At 41.7% G+C, this 22,796-nt stretch overlaps 1 protein-coding gene across 4 annotated transcripts in view; it reads right to left on the bottom strand.

Moving 5' to 3' along the window:
- LOC135111779 (SUMO-activating enzyme subunit 2-like) overlaps window positions 1-22,796 on the bottom strand; it is a 105,171-nt gene that overhangs the window by 61,757 nt on the left and 20,618 nt on the right. For 2 of the 4 annotated variants that reach the window (XM_064025488.1, XM_064025491.1), the window contains exons 5-7: window positions 21,816-22,026; window positions 15,364-15,435; window positions 4,314-4,428 (exon numbers count right to left, since the gene is read on the bottom strand). In XM_064025488.1, coding sequence (XP_063881558.1) covers window positions 4,314-4,428; window positions 15,364-15,435; window positions 21,816-22,026 — 398 coding nt within the window. The remainder of the gene's footprint in view (window positions 1-4,313; window positions 4,429-15,363; window positions 15,436-21,815; window positions 22,027-22,796) is intronic. The other 2 variants (XM_064025490.1, XM_064025489.1) reach the window with 1 other exon arrangement.

Here is a 22,796-nt window from a genome sequence, read left to right as displayed (position 1 = left end):
TTGTGAAGTGATAGATGTTTAAGAATCTTCCTGTTGAGGATAGATTAAAAAACTTTAGATAGGCAGGAAATTAAAGCAATAGGACGGTAGTTTGAGGGATTAGAACGGTCATCCTTTTTAGGAACAGGTTGAATGTAGACAAACTTCCAGGAAGAAGGAAAGGTAGATGTTGACAGACAGAGCTGAAAGAGTTTGACTAGGCAAGGTGCAAGCATGGAGGCACAGTTTCGGAGAACAATAGGAGGGATCCCATCAGGTTCATAAGCCTTCCGAGGGTTTAGACCAGCAAGGGCATGGAAAACATCATTGCAAAGAATTTTAATACGTGGCATGAAGTAGTCAGAGGGTGGAGGAGAGGGAGGAACAAGCCCAGAATCGTCCAAGGTAGAGTTTTTAGCAAAGGTATGAGCGAAAAGTTCAGCTTTAGAAATAGATGTGATAGCAGTGGTGCCATCTGGTTGAAATAGAGGAGGGAAAGAAGAACAAGCAAAGTTATTGGAGATATTTTTGGCTAGATGCCAGAAATCACGAGGGGAGTTAGATCTTGAAAGGTTTTGACATTTTCTGTTAATGAAGGAGCTTTTGGTTAGTCGGAGAACAGACTTGGCATGGTTCCGGGCAGAAATATAAAGTGCATGAGATTCTGGTGATGGAAGGCTTAAGTACCTTTTGCGGGCCACCTTTCTATCATGTATAGCACAAGAACAAGCTGTGTTAAACCAAGGTTTAGAAGGTTTAGGACGAGAAAAAGAGTGAGGAATGTACGCCTCCATGCCAGACACTATCACCTCTGTTATGCGCTCAGCACACAAAGACGGGTCTGACATGGAAGCAGTAGTCATTCCAAGGAAAATCAGCAAAATACCTCCTCAGGTCCCCCGAAACTAGCAGAGGCAAAATGCCAGTGGCACCTTCGCTTAGGGGGATCTTGAGGAGGGATTGGAGCAATAGGACAAGATAAAGATATGAGATTGTGATCGGAGGAGCCCAACGGAGAAAAAAGGGGGACAGCATAAGCAGAAGGATTAGAGGTCAGGAAAAGGTCAAGAATGTTGGGCGTATCTCCAAGACGGTCAGGAATACGAGTAGGGTGTTGCACCAATTGCTCTAGGTCATGGAGGATAGCAAAGTTGTAGGCTAGTTCACCAGGATGGTCAGTGAAGGGAGAGGAAAGCCAAAGCTGGTGGTGAACATTGAAGTCTCCAAGAATGGAGATCTCTGCAAAAGGGAAGAGGGTCAGAATGTGCTCCACTTTGGAAGTTAAGTAGTCAAAGAATTTCTTATAATCAGAGGAGTTAGGTGAGAGGTATACAGCACAGATAAATTTAGTATGAGAGTGACTCTGCAGTCGTAGCCAGATGGTGGAAAACTTTGAAGATTCAAGAGCGTGGGCACAAGAGCAGGTTAAGTCACTAACACTATATGAGTGTTTTGTCCCCACACAACTGTGCATCCTCACATTCAACATGATGCAGTGGTGCAGTGGTGGAGTGGAGTGTAAACAGTATGGCACAGATGATATGGCTACAGATGATTCAGAATCTCCTGAGCCAGGCCTCTTCTTCATATCTCCAGATATTTTTAAGTAGGGTAACACCAGCCTTTCTCTCCTGCTCTCTCACATGCATGCCAGCATGACTAGTGCTGTGGCAAATAAGTGGTTTATCCACATGAATAATCTGTATGTTCTGGTATGTGAACTGTACATGGAAATATGTATACAATACACAGCACTTGGATATTTATTTTAACTAATTGTGACAACAACAGTAAGGTGTGACTCATATGTAATGAAAGCAAGAAACTCAAGATAATGCACAAATGTCAAAATGGTAAGAATTTAAGTCTCAGCATAAAATCTGAGTATCCCACAATTTGAGAGGACACTGTAAATGAGTATTATTCAGTTCATACACAAAACAGAGTAGTGAAAGAAGCCTGCTGTGCCACCTGATATGAATGGTAGGACATAAGCAGGCCTACAAGATTTGGTCTGCCTTTTTGGGGTGAATAAGCATTCAAACGACCACCTCCAAAGAGAAAATTCCACTATCTCCAAAAAGAAAAGTTCAACTTTAGCATAACACCCTTGTGCTAGGTAGCACAAGCTCTACATAGATTGATAAAAAAGGTATATACTTACCATAAACTTGTTCTTTTTTCCCATAGGTATGTCAGGCAAACTACCATCCTATTGCTTTAATTTTCTCTCTAAAGTTTTTTAATCTATCCTCAACAGGAAGATTCTTAAACAGCTATCACTTCACTACCTTCTATTTGATCACCAGTATGGGTTCCATTAAGGTCGCTCTACTGATGATCTGGCTTTCCTTACTGAATCTTGTTCATCCTCATTTAGGGATTTTGGTGAAACTTTTACTGTTGCCTTAGACATATCAAAGTTTTTGATAGTCTGGCACAAAGCTTTGACTTCCAAACTATCCTCCTAAGGCCTCTATCCTTCTTTCTGTAACTTCATCTCAAGTTTCCTTTCTGACCATTGTATTGCTGCTTTGGTAGATGGTCATTTATCTTCTAAATCTATTAACAGTGGTGTTCCTCATGGTTCTATCATGTCACTCACTCTCTTCCTATTATTCATCAATGATCTTCTAAGCCAAACTTCTTGTTCTATCCACTCCAAAGCTGATGATATCACCCTCTACTTTTCCACATCTTTTCACAGACCTCCAACCCTTCAGGAATTAAACAATTCATGCAGGGAAGTTGCAGAATGCCCAATTTCTGATCTCCCTAAAATTTCTGATTGGGGCAGAGCAAACTTAGTACTGTTCATTGCCTCAAAAACTTAATTCCTCTATTTATCAACTTGACACAATCTTCCATACAACTATCCACTCTTCTTCAATGACACCAAACTGTCCCCCTCCTCTACACTAAACATCCTCACCCTGTCCTTTACTTATAATCTAAATTGGAAACTTCACATCTCATCTCTAGCTGAAACAGCTTCTATGAAGTTAGGTGTTCTGAGTTGTCTCTGACAGTTTTTCTCACCTTCCCAGCTGCTAACTCTGTGCAAGGGCATTATCTGTCCATGTATGGAGTATGCTTCACATGTATGGAGGGGGGGGTTCCACTCATACGGCTCTCTTAAACAGGGTGGAATCAAAAGCTTTTCGTCTTATCAACTCCTCTCCTTTAACTGACGTCCTCAGCCTCTCTCTCATCATCACAATGATGCATCCCTTGCTATCTTCTATTGCTATTTTCATGTTACCTGCTCTTCTGATCTTGCTATCTGCATGTCTCCCTACCTCTTGTGGTTTCACTGCACAAGACACTTCTCTCATCCTTATTCTGTCCACCTCTTTAATGCAAAAGTTAACCAGTATTCTCGATCATCCATCCCTTTCTCTGGTAAACTCTTGAACTCCCTGCCTCCTTCTGTATTTTCTCCTTCCTGTGACTTGAACTTTCAAGAGGGAAGTTTCAAGACACTTATCCTTGAATTTTGATGACCAATTTTGGGGACCAGCACCTCAGTGGGCCTTTTCTTCTTTATAAGTTTGCTGACCTTGGCTGTTGCCCCTCCTACATAAAAAATAAATAAATAAATAAATAAATAAATAAATAAATAAATAAATAACGGGAAAAGCACAAGAGGTTTCTGAAGAAACAACTGGACAAAATACTTTGACAGAGGCACTGAGAGAAACATGGTGATGAAGCACTGTGACAGGCAAAAGCAGAAAAGATAACATTCAGTGGGTAGTAGATTGAACCAAGGAAGATATGTAAGTCAAGGCAAGGCAGACAAACACAGCAGTGGTAGCAGCAAAGGAGACATGGCAGGAGTGGGGTAGAGGTAATGATAGTGCTGAAGGTATGTGGAAAATATCTAGGATATTGAAGTAGATTAGGGAAAGAATGTTGTTGGAGCTATACATGTTCATGTCAAGGATGAAAATAGGAAGATCATGGTAAAAAGTAGATGAAGGAGATGGAAGAAATTTTAAGGGAAAAGATCATCTACAACTACAAAAAATGGAAGAGACCCAGAAGCTATTCAACTGCATAAGAAGAAATAAGGACACTAAAACAAATTTATAATGATATATGGACTTGTGTGCCAATATCAGGTATATGCAAAAGTGTACTTTTCACCACTGATCATAAATGCTCCCATGAATCTGATGCTCATTTGTAAGAACTCCTCTCAAGGAGTCGACCATAACCGAGTTCCACAGGGCAGCAACCAATCACCTCACAAAAAAGACAGCCAGTAAACATATTAGGGCAATTATGAACAAATGGCACTGGTGTATATTTAAATAGACTTGTAAGCTTACCAATAGTTCCTGCTTCTTCCCAAGTTAATGGGGTTGGTCGACGTCTGTTTTCCCATAATTTTTCCATTGAGAGCAGGTACAAGATGTCTTCTGAGAACAACTTGGTGAACAATTTCTGTTAAAGAATAAACCAGAATATTAAATACTAAAAATGTCTACATTTCTAAGACAAATGTAAGTTAAAAATTTTCAGAGACCAGGTAGAACTCACTACGGGCTGTTTTCTTTTTACATAAGAGAAAATGTATTTGTTGCTAGACAGTAAAAAAAAAAAAAAAAAAAAAAGTTTTCAGGGAAATACAACTATGGTTATCTTTTCATGTCTCCTAATTTTTGTCATGAAGTTAAATGACTACATCAGTTTTGTGCACTGCTACTAGGATGAAGAGCTTGCATAAACACAGCCGTTGAGGTAATTAGCTGTTTTCAGGCCAGTAGCTCAGACAATGGTACTGTGTAGTGACAAAAAGCTTGGGAAATCCACATTGGTCTCTCACCAAACAAATCCATCAAACTACGAATCAAAATATCACAAAGATATGCTAATCAAGGAAATGTACATTAACAGTATGAGAAACCAAATTCTCAGCCTATAAAATAACATTATATAACAACCACAATTCTAGCACTCCAAAGTCACTTGAGTTCAAAATACACAAATGAAAAATATAACTAAGTAACAATTCAAGCAACTAAATAGAAAAAAATGAATCTAAAAATAGCCAAATAATTAAATACACAAACATACATACTCTCTCTCTCTCTCTCTCTCTCTCTCTCTCTCTCTCTCTCTCTCTCTCTCTCTCTCTCTCTCTCTCTCTCTCTCTCTCTCTCTCTCTCTAATGTCTCACTCCCTAATGATACATCATCCAACAGGATGGTCACAGGAGAAGGCCCTCACTTATTCCTATCCAGACACTCCCTCCCTGCTTGTTTGTTCAAGCAAGGTTTCTGCTAGCATCTTCACACAGACTTTTATATTTCTTTGCAAGTGGCCTTCCCTCCATTAGGATCTTCCAGTCCCACATACATACACTTTACTTAGAGCTCTATACTCCTCATCCTACCGATACAGCCACTCCATCTCAGTGATATCCTTTTCACACATTCCACCACTCAAAATTTGCTTCATTTGTACAAGTGCTCATACTACATCTTTCATATACATTTTCCTTGCTCTCAGCCTCCAGCCTTGTCACTTCACATGAGTGATGTGACAAGAGTGATTCATAATGAGTGATGTATCAGATAATCAATTTTTAGAGTTCTAGGGATGCAGAGGCAGATATGTATTTCTCATAAAAAGCAGTTCCAAATAAAACTGAGGATGTTAAAATATCAATATTTGTTGATGCAGATGCAGTTGTGGATTTTTTTACCTCCATATCCACAGTTGTGATTGCAGATTATCTTTACAGCACAATAATACAGAGTGCATCATATTTGCAACACAAAGCTCCAGAGAGACAAGAAAGAGGAAAACAAAAATTAATAAAAGATACAATATAAGAAAAATCTACATACTTAAAGAATTTAAAAATAACAAATCTAACTATTCAATGGGACAACAGAGGGCAAGAAGATGGAGGAAACAGAAGTGGCAACAGTGGATGGAAGAACAAAAACAAGAAGGGGACTGGAAAAGGGAATAGTTATTCTCACTACTTCCTCTCCCTCTCTAATTCTTCACTCTTTCTCCACCCTTCCAGCTTATATTTATTCCTTCTACTTTCTCCCCATACTCTCCTTCTCTCACCTTTCCTCTACTTTTTTGCCCCATGTACTCTCCTTCCCCCATTATGAACTCCCTCCCTCTAGTCCACAATACATCCCTCTCACTCAGTCTTACTCTAATTAGCACTCCCTCTTATCCTCACTCACACTCACACTTGATCTTTCACTTATTCATAATATAACTCAAGCTCATTTTCTCCTTCATGCTGACTCAGAATTATTCTCAATTATTCCTTCCTATCCACAGCCATTCTCACTCTGTTAATCTCTCAACTCACTCATGCTTACTTCTCATTCAACTCATTCATGCTTACCCTCACTTACAATCACTGAAACTCACCCTGCTTCAACATTCACATTCATGACTCCGACTCTCTCTCTCTCTCTCTCTCTCTCTCTCTCTCTCTCTCTCTCTCTCTCTCTCTCTCTCTCTCTCTCTCTCTCTCTCTCTCTCTCTCTTACACTTTTAGTGTCTTTGATACTCTCAGTCAATCTTTCATTTATCCTTATGCACACACACATACTGACACACACCCACAACCTCTATGTTTCTTCAACACAGAAGTAGAAGTGGAACTTTTGTTATATAAAAATGGGGTTATAGATATTGATGTGGATCTTTCGTTCTTTTAAAATGCAGATAGTACTTTCACTGCAGATATTCCATAGAGGCAGAGGCAGAAGATATCCACTTTCACTGCAGATGTTCCATAGAGGCAGAGGCAGAAGCAGGAGCAGAAATCCAATATATCACTATCTTACATCCCTTACAGATAGCTGATTTCTACAGCATGCACTCTGGACTGCAGAGCCATATTCAATGTCCATATCTCTGACCCATGTATCAACATTGGGCAGAAGAATACTACTTCTTAAATCTCTTTTCATATCCACTTGATGGGTCAGTGCACTATGTTAAAATGAAGATGAAAATAAGATAGATGAGAGTGTGACAGGAATGGTGCATATAATAGTGCCTACTAAAAGATTGGACAGGGAGGAGCATAGAGGAATATGAAAAGAAAGACTGAAAGAGACTGAAAGAAACAAGAACACTGGGAAAGAGATCACATGTAAAGGTGTTCAGTGTTTTCAGCTGATGTGATAGAAGGCTTGCAAGTATGAGTAAAGAAGTGCTTGATAGGCAGCCAAGACCTTAGAAGCACTAAATATGAATACATGAAAAAAATGTTGCAAGAAAAAGGAGCCTGAAGAAAAAGAGAACAAAATATAATAGGTAATTGAATGAAACTATGAGAGAAACTAGATGATGAGTGTGATATGAAGTTGAATGAAATCTTCAAAGAGAATAAGGTTATTTCAAAATAAAGTTAAAAACATGAAGAACATGAGAACATGAGAACAAAATATTAGCAAAGGAAAGTTGACATAAGGCAGTTCCCAAGCAATTCAACTTCCCATTTCTTTTAACCATCATCCAAGTATTTATCCAACCTCAATGAGTGTTCCACTCACCTGTAACCCGAGCTGAAAGCCATTTTCCAGATCTGAAACTTCTCTGACTGACAGAACATAACTTATATTTCCTTTGTTGAACCCTTTAATCCATTTAGATAATTCTGCCATACCACCATGCACCCAACATCTTATTCTCATTCCTATTTAAGTTTTTCATTCACCTTTTTACCAAACCCTTCTCCTACTCTTCTATAACTTTATCATGTCACTTTCTTCACTTATTTATTTTTAATTTCCCCTAACACACTCTTGTAGAGCTTTTTCTCAAATGCTCTCCTCTTCTCATTGCAGCTTCCTCAATCTCACCCATCTACCATTTACTTCCTTTTTCCCCCCCACCTCCAAGCCTTCTATAGCCAATTATTTCTCTTATTACTATAGTCACCATACTTTTGAATATAATAGATACCTCCTTTACATTTGATCTCTATCACTGTAGCTTCTCTTTGTCTCTCACTTTTCTTCCTCTCATATCTCTAAACTTATTTTTTATCCTTTCACAAGATAAAACATGACATCTTCCTTTTACTACCATTACTACCATGTTCCCATTATTCTTTATTTTCACCATTACTCGTTCCTTTACAGGAAACAGTAGAAACCTGCTGGTACAACTACAATCAAGTACATAAGATCACAGTGAGGAGGTGCTGCAAACTTGCTACTGAACCTCCCAGTGTTCTCTCTGACCATTTTCTTTGGTGTTTCAAATATTACAGAATGCAGTTGCAGCTTCTACTCTACAAACAACCTCTCTTATTGTTACCACACTATAAGCATCTATACACTCTTACCACCAAAATTATGTTCATGGCAAAAGACAAAAGATGCGGCCTGAGAGTCCCCATCTCAGGAGAGTTCTGTAAGTGTCCTAAAGTCAGGCTGTCCTTCAGTGACAGACCTAAAGTGTCTTGATACTTCCTCTTTCTCTATATCAACTACTACATTATTTGTAATCTCCCAATTTGTGGACCACCACCTCACTTCCACCAAATCTCAATTTCTATTCCTCAGTGAAACCCAAATGTCTGAAACTATCAATTTAATTCTAAAATCTAAAGTCAGCTATTGCACCTGTGTATGCAATGAACACTCTTGAATTTGCTCTCTCTAAGAAACAAATCCCAGGAGAATTCCACCTAACACCAGTGTCATGCAATACCCATGTCAATTTTTTTTTTTTATGTAGTAGGGTCAATGGCCATGGGCAACAAAAATCTAATAAAAAAAAGCCCACTGAGATGCCAGTCCCAAATAGGGAGCATGATATGATATGATGTGATATAATGATATGATATATATGATATGATACAATATATGATTCTCACTAACCTCAGTCCTCTGTGTGCTATTTTTGAGAATGAGTGTGCCATGTAGTTTTATTTCCTCGTTTTTGTATTTGACTCATTTTTGGGTGTCTTTCACCCAGTGTTTGTGATGCAGGAAGATTTCCCTGAATTAATATTAATATTATTTTTTTTTAAGTCCTGTTATTTTAGAAAATAACTTCACTAAAAGAGCAAGATGACTAAAAGACCCATGAAATCTTTTTCTGAAAATTAATGAACACCTCAAGCATCTTGTCAGCATATAGCAGTAAGAAAAGTGACAGTTGAAGTGACAACAAGGGACAGGTGGATAATTTGAAATGTGAGTTGTATGACAGTGACACTAATGATGATTATGTGCCGTATCCAAACAAGGATAGTGATAATGATTATATAAATGGTATGCCTAGATGGAAAACCCCACAGTATACAAAACTCTTTCCAAAGACTCAGCTGCCTCAACATCTGCTACCCCTGTTGCCTCAACATCTGCTGGCCACTTGCTGGCAATGCTACTTCAACATCTGCTGCCCCTGTTATTACACCTGCTGGTGCTCATGCTGCCCTTACCAGCTGCAGGGTAGGAAGGCAGATCCTTGATGAAAATGATCCACCTACAAAAGTTAATTTCAATACCAGTACCTTCACAAGCACAAGTGGATTCAAATTCAGGTGGAAATATCAGCCACAGTTTCCTTTAGGTACAAAAACAACTTCAAGAAACATTATTGCACCTTACTCCAGGGCCAACATAGAAGGCACAGTGTTGACATACCAGTAAACACATTCTTGATGTTCTTCAATCAAAGAATTACTAATGAATTGTTCAATGAGCAAACAAGGAAATTAAGAGCAAGACTTCCACATATGACAGGCAAACAGCAAAGCATGCAAAGACAGATTAGACAGAAATGCATGCACATCTGGTTGTTTTCACCTTTAGCAGTTGCCAGATATGGCCCTGAAATCTCCCAATCTGGCCCAATGTCTGAAATGTGGTGTCTCAATACTGGCACATCAATGTACCATACAGCCATGGCATAAGATTGCCTTGTGAATGGCTTGCATTTCAACAAAAATAGCACATACAGTGTTAAGCAGGAGGCTGAAAAATTCACAATAACTAGAGAGATATAGGATGTTTTTATTGGAACTTATGGAGAATTATCCATTCCAAGTCAAATGTGTGCAGCGAAAGGTTTAAAGGATGGCCTTGCCTGAAATGGATGAACTGTGTAAAGAGAACACTGAATAAGAGGTGGACAGAGAAGAACAGGGGTGAGTGCAAAAAAATTACGCAATCTCATCGATCTCTGGGAGGGAATGTGGGCACTCTTGGCAAGGCCCATTGGTGTATGGCCCCAGTCAGGATGTGGGAAATCCCATAGGAAATACCATGCAATTATTGTAGTCTCAAGACTGGAGTAGGAGCAGGATAGAGAACAGTCTCATTATGAAGGGCAGGGGTAAACCAATGTATGCTGTTGGGCCTTGCAGTGGATGTATGTGGCCAGCTGTGCTATGCTTAGGTTCCTGGGGTGAAGTGCAACAGTCCACAACACTATCCCTTTCCATCAGGAGTTGACAAGACTAAGAGTACAAATGATTGTGTAAATGTGTGGTGCTTTGCCTGGGCCATCTCAAGTGGGATTGCCAGCCTGGTATATAATGACAGAATAAAAATCTTGAAATACAATTTTCAGACATAAAACATATTTTTTCACTTATCTGCTTCTTATACTAGCATTAACAATGCTCCTCATTACCCAGCCATATAATCCCACATTTCATGGAAAACTATGTCATATTCCACCCTGTTGGCTACACTGCATTGGATATTGCAGGCAACCCTGGCCACCTAGTAGTGAGCCCTCATCCTTTCATGGAGCAAGGTTCAGAGCAGGAAGAGTGGGTTATGTAAATAAGAAGCAGGTAAGTGAAAAATACATTTTATCTCTGAAAATGGTATTTGGTTCACATACAACCTGCTTCTTATATTATCAGATTCCTACATTAAAGGTGGATTGTGCCATAGGAATGGAATACAAGGGTGAAGGTGGTCCACATTATAAAATCCATTTAGTCTCACCTCGATCCTGAGACATGGAAGAGGCTGAAGTAAGTTGTGCTAGGCATAAGGAACCTCTTCTGGGATGCTCTGGGTGTACTGTCCTCAGCATTGAGCCCTGGAGCATGAGGTAGTAGACACCCTGTCCTAAGTGCCAGACCAGTAAGTTTTCCGCAACAAGAACCAGTCCCTGAACCATGTCATGGTAGGTGTCAGAGGATGCCAATAAGGATGAAAGGCAGTGTCTTGCTGAACCTCAACAAGGTCATGCTGAATGTGCCATTGTTAACAGTGAATCTTGTGCCTGGGGGAATAGTCATCCCTCTAGAGGTGGAAGACCATGAAGGCTCCCCACAGTAACAACTGAGACTAGATCCTGATGCATGAAGGAAGATGAAATGTCAGTCAGAGAAATGGTCATGCTGATGGAGGGGCTAGACCACGAACTCCTCTATGGCTACAATTGGTCCCACAGCAAAGACATTTCCCTCCTGCCTCTGGATATCCCACATGTGGTGGTCTGTGAAAACTGACCAGGTCTTCCAGTAGGCCACTTCTAAGATGGAATTAATGGAGCTTTTTTTCTACAGAAGCATGGAGGTGGCAATACCTCATATGTCATGTGCATGAACCTTGACTAAGAGGAATAAGGATTCAGGGACACTCATGGTTGTCTTGATGGTCTTCCAAAGAGGAAACAAGATCACTGCCTTAGACATTGACCAGTGAGGATCTCAGACAAACAGGTTTCTAGAGCAAGTGGAGAAGGAAGTCATGTGACAGTACCAGTTCAGAGGGCTGCACAGGACACAGCAAATGCTCCTTATCCTCTCTCTCAACAATCAGAGAGAGAGACTGCAAAGACAGAACTCCCTAGAAATGGGAATGTTTATATTTTTGCAACAAACTCTGGAAGATTTGAGAGAATAATGTCCTCCCTTCGCATGGCCACAACATTTGACAGGGTGTGGAGCTCAGCAACTCTCTTAGTCGTTGCCAGAACTACCAGGGATAGGGTTTTCCTAGTCAAATCTCATAAGAATGCCCAGTGAAGAGACTAGAGGGGGGGAAACATGCCAAAGCCTTGAACACCATGTCCACATTCCAAGATGAAAGTCTGCAGGGTGGTCGATGGGTATGCAACATGCAGGCTTTAGGCTTTATTGATGTCCTTGAGAACCAGATCTGAGGACAAATCAAAACCTTAAAGGAAACACACCACTTAACATACCCTTATACCCTTTAAAAGTGGAGACTAACTGTGCTGGACTCACAGAGCCCTGTATGCAGGATATCCTGTCTTCCAAAGGAGTGCAGTGTGGGGAAACAACACAAACATACAAAGTAACGTAGGTCCTTATATTACAAAGAAGAGATTCAGGCACCAGGCTGCGAGAGGTGTGACTAGCTTCCCCTCCACAGGCAAGCAGGCACACACACACTGAGAGTGGCAACAAAGGAAAAAGGAGTGTTACCCACTAGGGCTATACATGCAGATTAATGTGCTGCCAACTCTTACACAAAGTGGCGTAACATACACTATCCTACATGTCCCTCCCCCTTTCTCACTCATAGCACACCTTGTTTTGAGTGTGACTCCTGCCCTTGAGACATGCTGAGCAGCAAGATCTAATGGGCTGAGATGGTTCTTTGCCCTCTGGAATGGCCTCCTTGGTCAGCAGGTCCTCTAATGGAGTCAAGGACAGGCGGAGAAATCAGCATTTCCTCCACCAGACATGGCCACTACGCATCTTGATGAGGTAGTCACAGGACTTGCCAATGCCCATGACAGTGCCAACCTTGTCCCAGCACTTCTTAGTCAGGTCCTGGATGCAGACTATAGTATCAAGCTCAAGCGGTGGGAGAGGTCATGCATGCGTATCATAGCAAGCCATATCATCTCATAGGCAAACAGCAGCCCGACGATCATGACTCTCTGCTCTGGCCTGCTACTGCTCCTTGAAAGCATTTGTGTAAGCAGGGACACAGAAGCAAAGAGGGCAGCTGCAGAGAATCTGAACTGGGGAACAGCTAGTGTGATTCAGGGTGCTGCAAAGCTCAAGGAGATCCGTCTAACACCTCCCAGTCAATAAAGCCAGAGGGGACCACTTTCTGGATGAGCTGCTTGAGTGACTTCACAGCAGCATCTCTGTGGCCACTTGACTGCAGGTAATGGAGCATAGACATGATGTGGCGGACTCCCCAACATTCAAGGAAGGCAGTGAACACTTGGCAGGAGAGCTGCAGGCTGCCATCAGTGTGAAAGCAAACTGGAACACTCAGGTCACAGAAGAGGTGCCGAATTTGCCAGATGATTGTGGAAGAGGTCATGTCTGCACCACAGGACACAACAGCAAGTGCGTCAGACGGTCAGTCAGCGACTACGAAAAAGGACCTCCCTGCAGTAGAGAAGAAGTCAGCTGACACTGACTTAAAGGGCCTGGTAGGGTTATCATTGCACAGGTGGGGCCCTAGCAGCTGGCTCAACTGCATCACTTCACAAACCTCACAGGCACAGACAGTTTTCACAATATCAGCGTCGATGCCAGGCCAGTACATTGCCAGTTGCAAACATCATTTCAAAGCCTTGGCTCCACAATAGCTGTTGTGCAGGCAGACAAAGATGCAACAGAGAAGAGCGGCTGGGACAACTACTCTAGCCTTCTACAGCACAAGATAACTCAGAATGTCTAACTTCATAGAAGCTGTTTTAGCTAGAGATTAGATGTGAAGTTTCCAGTTTAGATTGTAAGTAAAGGATAGACCAAGGATGTTCAGTGTAGAAGAGAGGGACAGTTAAGTGTCATTGAAGAAGACAGGTAGCTATCTGGAAGGTTGTGTCAAGTTGATAGGAGAAACTGAATTTTTGAGGCATTGAACAATACTAAGTTTGCTCTGCCCCAATCAGAAACTTAGAAAGATCAGAAGTCAGGCATTCTGTGGCCTCAGTGAATGAACTGTTTACTTCCTAAAGGGTTGGATGTCTATAAGAAGACATGGAAAAGTGCAGTGTGGTATCATCATTGTAGGAGTGGATAGGACAAGCAGTTTGATTTAGAAGATTTTTGATGAATAATAGGAAGAGAGTGGGTGACAGGACAGAACCCTGAGGAACACCACTGTTAATAGATTTAGAACAGTGACTGCCTACTATAGCAGCAACAGAATGGTCTGAGAGGAAACTTGAGATGAAATTACAGAGAGAAGGATAAAAGCCATGGGAGAGTGGTTTGAAAATCAAAGCCATATCAAAAGCTTTTAATATGGCAACAGCAAAAGCTTCACCACAATCCCTAAAGGAGAATGACCAAGGTTTAGTAAGGAAAGCCAGATCAGATAGAAGGTTGTGAAGTGATAGATGTTTAAGAATCTTCCTGTTGAGGATAGATTCAAACCTTTAGAGGCATGAAATTAAGGCAATAGGACAGTAGTTTTAGGGATTAAAGCAGTCACCCTTTTAGGAACAGGTTGAATGTACGCAAACTTCCAGCAGGAAGGAAAGGTGATGTTGATAGACAGAGTTGGAAGAGTTTGACTAGGCAAGGTGCAAGCACAGAGGCACAGTTTCAGAGAACAATAGGGGGAACCCCATCAGGTCCATAAGCATTCTGAGGATTAAGGCCAGCCAGGGCATTGAAAACATCACTGTGAAGGATCTTACTGGGTACCATGAAGTAGTCGGAGGGTAGAGAGGGAGAAACAAGCCCAAAATCATCCAAGGTGGAGTTTCAGCAAAAGTTTGAGTGAAGAGTTCAGCTTTAAAAATAGATAAGATGGTAGTGGTGCCATCAGGTTGAAATAAAGGAGGGTAAGATGAAGAAGTAAAGTTATTGGAAATGTCTTTGGCAAGGTGCCAGAAGTCATGACGGGAGTTAGATTTTGAAAGATTTTGACACTTTCTACAAATGAAGTTTTTGGCTACTTGCAAAACAGACTGCATGATTGGAAAACTCAGGTACCTTTTTTGAGCCACCTCTCTACCATGTATAGCACAAGAACAGGCTGTGTTAAACAAATGTTTGGAAGGTTCAGGTCAAGAGACAGTGGGCAATATACACTTCCAATGTAGACACCATCACCTCTGTTATGCACTCTGCACACAGAAACAGGGCTCTGACACAGAAGCAGTAGTCATTCCAAGGAAAATCAGAATAATACCTCCTCAGGTATCCCCATTTAGAAGAAGCAAAATGCCAGAGGCACCTCCACTTTGGGGTATCCCGAGGAGGGACTGGAGCAATAGGACAAGATACAGATACGAGGTTGTGATCAGATGAGCCCAACCTAGAAGATTGGGTGATAGTATAAGCAGAAAGATTAGAGGTAAGGAAAATGTCAAGAATGTTGGGAGTACCTCCAAGTCGGTGGTCAGGAATACGAGTAGGGTGCTGGACCAATTGTTCTAGGTTATGGAGGATAGCAAAGTTAAAGGCTAGCTCACCAGAATGGTCAGTGAAGGAAGACGAAAGCCAAAGCTGGTGGTGAACATTGAAGTCTCCAAGAATGGAGATCTCTGCAAAAGGGAAACAAGTCAGGATGTGCTCTACTTTAGGATTTAAGTAGTCAAAAGAATTTCTTATTGTCAGATGAGTTAAGTGAGAAGTAAACAGCACAGATATATTTAGTTTGAAGAGTGACTCTGTAGTCATAGCCAGATGGCAGAAAATTGGAAGATTCAAGAGTGTGGGCACAAGAGCAGATTAAGTTGCTGCACACATAGATAGACCCAACATCCAACTTTGGAGTGAAAATGAGGATAAAGTAGGAGGGAACAGAGAAGGGACTACTATCAGTTACCTTGGAAAACTGTTTCATTGGATCTTGCCATGATGCAAATCACAAAGTGAAGGAGGTCAAGACAAATGGCCTTGAGTTCCAAAAAGGATGATGTGGAGGGAATGGTTGATGGGAGCGAATGCTTGTGGAGTCTAAAGACTGCTTATTGAGTTATGTAAAAACTGATCCCCCTAACATAGGCTTGAAGCACTGATGTACAGACACATCTGAAGACGCCAACTGCAAGTATTGTTCCATGCATTGGTTGTGTTCCATCGACCACTACTGAAAGTCCCCCAAGAACATCATTGTACCAGGAAATTGAAAGGGTGTCACAATAAGACGCCAGTCCCCCACCAGGGAAAGCTGTAACTGAAGATTGCACATCCTTCATCTTGCCCCAAGGATCAGGTGGATGAGATCTCTTCCAGATCACATAGCCCAGAAGAGATAACCAAGCCCTTGCAGGGGGAAACTGAATGCTGAGGGAGGACACAATCTGATGGCATAGGTTTTCCAGGAGTGTCATGCTGGAAAAAGCTTCAAAGGAGACAGAATTTCTATCCCCAAAAGGTCATCAACTGAAACAGTGTAAGAAAGGATTTCTCCCAATTAATTTGATACCACCGGAGGAGTAGAGGTCAAGACGATTGCTGGTCACCTGGTGGGCCTCCCATTCTGATGGTGCTAACAGGAGCCAGTTGTCTAAATAACAGAGGACAGGGATTCCCTGCCAATGTGAAACTGCTGAAACTGGAGCCATCACCCTGGTGAAAACTCACTGGGCCATGGAAAGACCAAAAAAGACAAAGGGCCCAGAAGAGGAGGTGTTGTCCCTTCCAGATGAAATGAAAGAACCTGCAGCTGTCCAGGTAAACTAGGACCTGGAAGTAAGCATCCTTTAGGTTATTGGACGTCATCCAGTCGTGGATGAGGATCACCCACATAACTGTTCTCACAGTCTCCATCCTAAACCGAGTGGTGAGGACGTATCAGTAGAGTATAGAGAGGTCAAGGATGGGGTGTAAACATCCATTGGGCATTGGGAACAATGAACAGTGGCTGTAAAAACCTGGGGTCATAGGTACTTCTTCTACTTCTCCTTTTCTATAAGAAGCTGAACCTTGGAGTCTAGTGCCTTGGCCTTCTCAGAACCCAGAGTAAGACCTGAAACCTTGGGGTTCTGGGGTGACTAAAGGTCGTGCAGAAAAGAAAATCCCATAGCCTCCACTGAGGATGGCAAGATTCACCTCCAGATTCAGGGCAAGGCAACACACCACCAAAATCCTTGAAAGGCATAGGCTTACTTGCAAAAAAACTTGCCTTATGATGTCTTGGATCAGGCATTATGGAAAGGGCCAGAAGTTGGCTTCAGATGTTGGGTTGTCCTCAGCTGCAAAGACAAGTCAGTGCAACAGAACAAAGAGGTAGGGTAAGAATGAGGAAAGAGATCCCAAGAAATTGAGCAGTCCACCAAAGGAGTACCTTATTTGCTAGCACATTAGACGCACTTTCTTCGTGAAAAAAAATCATCTAATAATTACCTTGCATCAAATGCAGCCATAATACAGATGCCTAGGCTTGTAAGGCTAGACCTATAGGTGTGAAGTTGAAGCAGTAGTACACTAAGCACAAATATTACAACTAATAATGCTACTAATAATAAAAAATTTTCTCTCTCTCTCTCTCTCTCTCTCTCTCTCTCTCTCTCTCTCTCTCTCTCTCTCTCTCTCTCTCTCTCTCTCTCTCTCTCTCTCTCTCTCTCCCTTTCCCTTCTCCCCCTTCCCTCCCAATTCCCTCCTTCCTTCCATCCATCCATCCCACCTACCCACCTACCCACTTCCTCTTTCTCTCTCTCCCTCTCTCTCTCTCTGCCCTCCCTCCCACTTCCCTAGCCTCCTCCCTCTTCCTCTCCTTTGTCCCTTATTTCTGATAGATAAGGGAGAGAGAAGGTGACAGGGAAAGAAGCTTGAGACCAGACAAAAGAGGGAGAGGAAAGGAAAAAGGAGAGGTAGGGAAATAACTGGGGAAGGAGACTACATGGGGCAAAGAAGTAAAGGAGTAAAGGAGGAGGATAAGGAGAAAGAAAAAAGAATAAATATAAGCAGAAAGGGTGAGAAATGTACTGCACAGCCACAATGCTGCATCATACCAGATGTGACAATAAAACACACACTCTTTAAAGGCATTCTGGTGAAACCTTTGCTATTGTCTTAGACATAAAAAGTTTTTGATAGTCTGGCACAAAACTTGGATTTCCTAACAACCCTCCTATGGCTTCTATCCTCTCTGTAACTTCATCTCAAGTTTCCTTTATGACCGTTCTATTGCTGCTGTGGTAGACGGTCACTGTTCTTCTCCAAAGTCTATTAACAGTGATGTTCCAGTCTGAGTCATATAAGCAGAAAGGGTGAGAAATGTACTGCACAGCCACAATGCTGCATCATACCAGATGTGACAATAAAACACACACTCTTTAAAGGGATTCTGGTGAAACCTTTGCTTTGCCTTAGACATAAAAAGTTTTTGATAGAGTCTGGCACAAAACTTTGATTTCCTAACAACCCTCCTATGGCTTCTATCCTCTCTGTAACTTCATCTCAAGTTTCCTTTATAACCATTCTATTGCTGCTGTGGTAGACAGTCACTGTTCTTCTCCAAAGTCTATTAACAGTGGTGTTCCACAGTTTGAGTCATCTCTGTCAGTTTTTCTCACCCCTACCAGCTGATAACCCTGTACAGGGGCCTTATCTGTCCATGTATGGAGTATGCTTCACATGTATGGGGGAAGCTCCACTTATACCACTCTTTTAGACATGGTGGAACCAAAAGCTTTCTTTTTATCAACTCCTTTCCTCCAACTGACTGTCTTCAGCCTCTTTCTCATCGCCACAATGTTGCATCTCTTGCTATCTTCTAACAGTATTTTCACATTAACTGCTCTTCTAATCTTGCTAACTGCATGCCTCCCCTCCTCCAGCAGCCTAGCTGCACAAGACTTTCTTTCTTCACCCCTATTCTATCCACCTCGCTAATGCAAGAGTTAACCAGTTTCTCAATCATTCATCCCTTTCTCTGGTAAACTCTGGAACTCCCTGCCTGTTCCTGTATTTCCTCCTTCCTACAACTTGAACTCTTTCAAAAGGGAGGTTTCAAGACACTTATCTTTTTTTTTTTTTATCTCTATGGGAACTAGCCTTTCTTTTTATTAAAATTTTTTGTTGCCTTTTGCCAGTGGCTCTCATAAAAAAAAAAAAATATATATATATATATATATACACTACAATCTTTTTCCAATAAATTTATGATAAAACACAACGAAAATTTTTGCCACAAAACATTCTTGTAAAACAGGGCAAAGCTGCATCTAATATGCCACCAAATATAGTACCTAGTGCTGGATGGGGGGTTTGCAAGCACCCAAGCCACCACCTGCTGGAAAGAGAGGGAGGCAGCTTTATGTACCACCCAAAGGGCTTCCTTAACCCAGCCTCATCAAAAAAGAAGGCAGAATCAATAATTAATTTCCAGAGGTCCTGCTTAGTTACTGACCAGAAAACAGATGGAAGGTGGGAAGGGAATGCCTCACACCTCATGGCCTTAATGCTGGCTAGAGAGAAGGCAGAATCCTTAGCTGTGTCCATCATAGTCAATTAAATACTCCAGAAAAGTTGATCAGCCATAATCTTGTCCTCTGGTCCAAGTTGTAAGGACAAAAGGAACTGGCAGAAAGTCCCAGATACCAAAACTGGAAATTTTGAGCCTAACGTTGCCACACTAAAGCATTTTGAAGACAGGTCATGTCTGCTTGTTGGACCACAGCCTAGGGTTCCTTGCCATTTGTGGTGACAAGGGCCAAGTCAGTGTTCATCTTGGGTGCCTTCCCAGCAAATTTGTGACCACTAACAATGTAAGGCCTCCCTTACAGGCTGAGGTGGGTCTGGAACTCTCAGTGGTGTGAAGGGATTTGGTAGACAAGTTCAGAAAAAAAATCACAGGTTCCTGGTACGGCAAATGTGTTCATCATCCAGAGGCATGACCCTGGTGGGGGTGGGCAATGGACTTTCTCAGCATATCCTAGTGCCTCAGGAAAAAGGGGGTTGGAGAATATAGACTATTGTGGTGTGGAAGACTGAAGGCAATGCTGCATTATCTATGATGCCCCTAGCACTACCCTCTTCCTCCAAAATTTTTTCCCCAAGGATCTTCAGGAATCCAGTAGAAGGAGGATCCTCTAGTGGTCCAACCAAAGGACCTGTTGTTGCAAACTGCTTTTGTAGGGTGACAAAGCAGGTCTGGGTCTGGTGGTAAAAGGCATTAGGGGAGGCTACTCTATGGTCTATCACCCCTGTGTGTTTCATGGACCAAGGGGGAATGCTAGGAATGATGTGAGATGCTTTCCTCTCTGGCTGTGTGGGCCTGACTGAGTTCTGAGTCATCACACCCAGCAACTGGCCTTGCACAGCCTGGCCTTCACCCAGGGCCTGTGACTGGAGATGGAGGCCTGTGGACGCCCACTTGTCCCCACAGCGATCACAACCCAAGGGAGATCCTGGACGAGGTAGTGCAAGCTCTCCCCCCCCATCCCAGGACATGATCTACCAATCCTCCACTGAACATAAAACCATGGTGAGAGAAATGAGAGATGGTGGAACCTGAGCTAAACCTACATCACCCACAGGCCTCTCCTGTCCCTGAGTGTTCCCCACCAACACATTTGATAAGAGAAATTACACACTCTGCTTGACACAGAGATCAGGAGTGGGACTGGTAATGAATTTTACTATAATGTGAACTGAGGGTGAGAAGGCAGCTGGAAGAGACACAGGGTTAGCAGCTAAATTATTCTCTATCTGTTGGACCACCATATCAGACAACATATCAGGGAAAGAAGCATGCTGCTGGCCTTCAGGGGACCCCATGAAAGAAGCAAAAATCCTTAAAAACAAATACATATTTCAGGGAGCAACCTCTGAAGTACTGCAAAGCGAACCATGGCACCAGAAACAGAGAAGGGAGTGAGACTGTCCCCAGCCCTTGTATCTCTGCCTTGTCCCTGCCCAAAAGAAAGAGAAGCCTTCCTCATAGCTTTATATTCCTGCCTCTTCTTGTAAGACATGTTGTTATTTAAGAGCACAGAGAACCAACTTGGGATTCCACTCAGCACACTCACAGCACCTGTCACTGGCATCACAAAAACCACCATGAAAGACTAAACATACAGTGTGTAGGTCATTGTGGACACTCCCAAAAGCTGTCTTGCAACCAGAAGAACAAACTCTACTGGTGGCATGTGAAGACATGGAGTGATGGGAAAGTGGCGAGGAAGTCCCTGGGAGAAGCCAGCACCATGTGTTGAACTGGGAAGGCTGGCCTGCTCCCAGAAGACAGTGAAACAGATGACATGGAAACAGAATGCTGAAATTTCATTGTTTGTACCAGTGGAGACTACTCAACAGTGAAGAACACATCAGATGAAGCCAAGAAGTGCATCTGGTGTAAGTCTGCCATAAGGCAAAAAAGCTAGTGACTGCTAAGTAAACATGAACAAGCACTGTTGGCTTGAGAGCCACACAAACAGTATATCTCAAGAAAGAATGAGGGATCACAGCCTGATGGGCAAGGTTACTAGTTACTCAATACATTGTTGCCAACAGGGTGGAATAAAACATTTATTTTCCTTTAAATGTGGGGTTAGATGATTGGGTAATGAGCATTGTTATTGCTAATATAAGAATCAGGTTGTGTGTGAAACAAGTAAGGTGTTCAGTGTTGTGTGTACCAATATTTTTTCTCCTCCCAGTTACTTAAATAGAGACCTTATCTGTCCACATATGGAATACTGTTACCACATATGGGTAGGTTCAACTCACATTACAGTTAAGAGCTTCTTGTCCCATCGATTCCATCCCTCCTTTTCCTTACTTTTTTCATCCATGGCACACCAAAGCATTCCTCCTTCCAATCCCCACCACACTTCACTCAATACCATTCATGTAGTTACCTATTCCAGATCCTTCCATACATCTCTTATTTCTACAATGTTTAATCTATTCTTCTACTACTAAATGCAGCCACAGCTACAAACAGCAATTACAAAAATACTTCAACAATTACCTTTGGACAATAGTCATGAGAACTGGCCCACGCACGAGTAGACACCCTCAGAACATTTCCATTGGAAGCTGATTCGTTGTCCTGAGTAGTACTTGCTTTTGATTGGGCTTCAGAACTGTCAAGAGCTGACTTGCCTGCCTGACCCACAAGTTCAGGGTCTGCAGAGTCTGGTGAAACATCTTCATCTGGATCTGCTTCTCCAAAAAGTTGGCTGTAAATCACAACACTGTTAATAATAATACATCATTTAGTTCTGTAATAAGATGCCACTTATTTTTAGCAAATAATTATTTGAGATGTTTATAAATCAAAAAAATTTCACAAACATTTAAAAGCCTCATATTATATGCTTTAAAACCCTTAACCCTTATTATAGTGGTCTCAACAATCAACATTTCTCAACAATTAAGCTTTTCAACCAATAAAATAAAACAATTACTTGAAATATTCAATCTTGTAATATCTTTAAGTATTCCAAATAACAGGTATCAATTACTGCAATGAAAAATACACTAAACTTCAAACTTAAAAAAAATATAGCAAGACCTCAATATATTACACCAATCAGTGTCCACACCAGTGTGATGAAAATTAATACAATGAGGCCTAATGTGTGGTAGGTCAAAAGATGAAAACAGCAATGACAACATACAACCCATCTCCACACTCTTGATTCTTCTGAATTTTCTACCTTTTAGCTTCGACTTCCAAGTCTTCCTCAAAATAGATTAATCTGTGGTGTATACCTCTTACATATATATTCTGGCTTTAAAAATTCTGACTATTTACTTAACTTCCATTCTTGGAGGCTTTGATGGTCACCATCCACTTTGTCTTTCCTCTCCCTTCACTGACCAACTAGGTGAACTTGCCTTTGACTTTGTTATCCACCATGATCTAGATTCTAGAGCAATTAGCAAGGCACCCTACTCAAATTCATGATGATCTTGAAGATACATCCAGCATTCCTGAACTTTTCCT

Source organism: Scylla paramamosain, chromosome 22, assembly GCF_035594125.1.
Source record: "Scylla paramamosain isolate STU-SP2022 chromosome 22, ASM3559412v1, whole genome shotgun sequence".
Classification (NCBI taxonomy): domain Eukaryota; kingdom Metazoa; phylum Arthropoda; class Malacostraca; order Decapoda; family Portunidae; genus Scylla; species Scylla paramamosain.
Note: the sequence above shows the minus strand (reverse complement) of the source record. Positions and strands in the feature narration are given on the sequence as shown.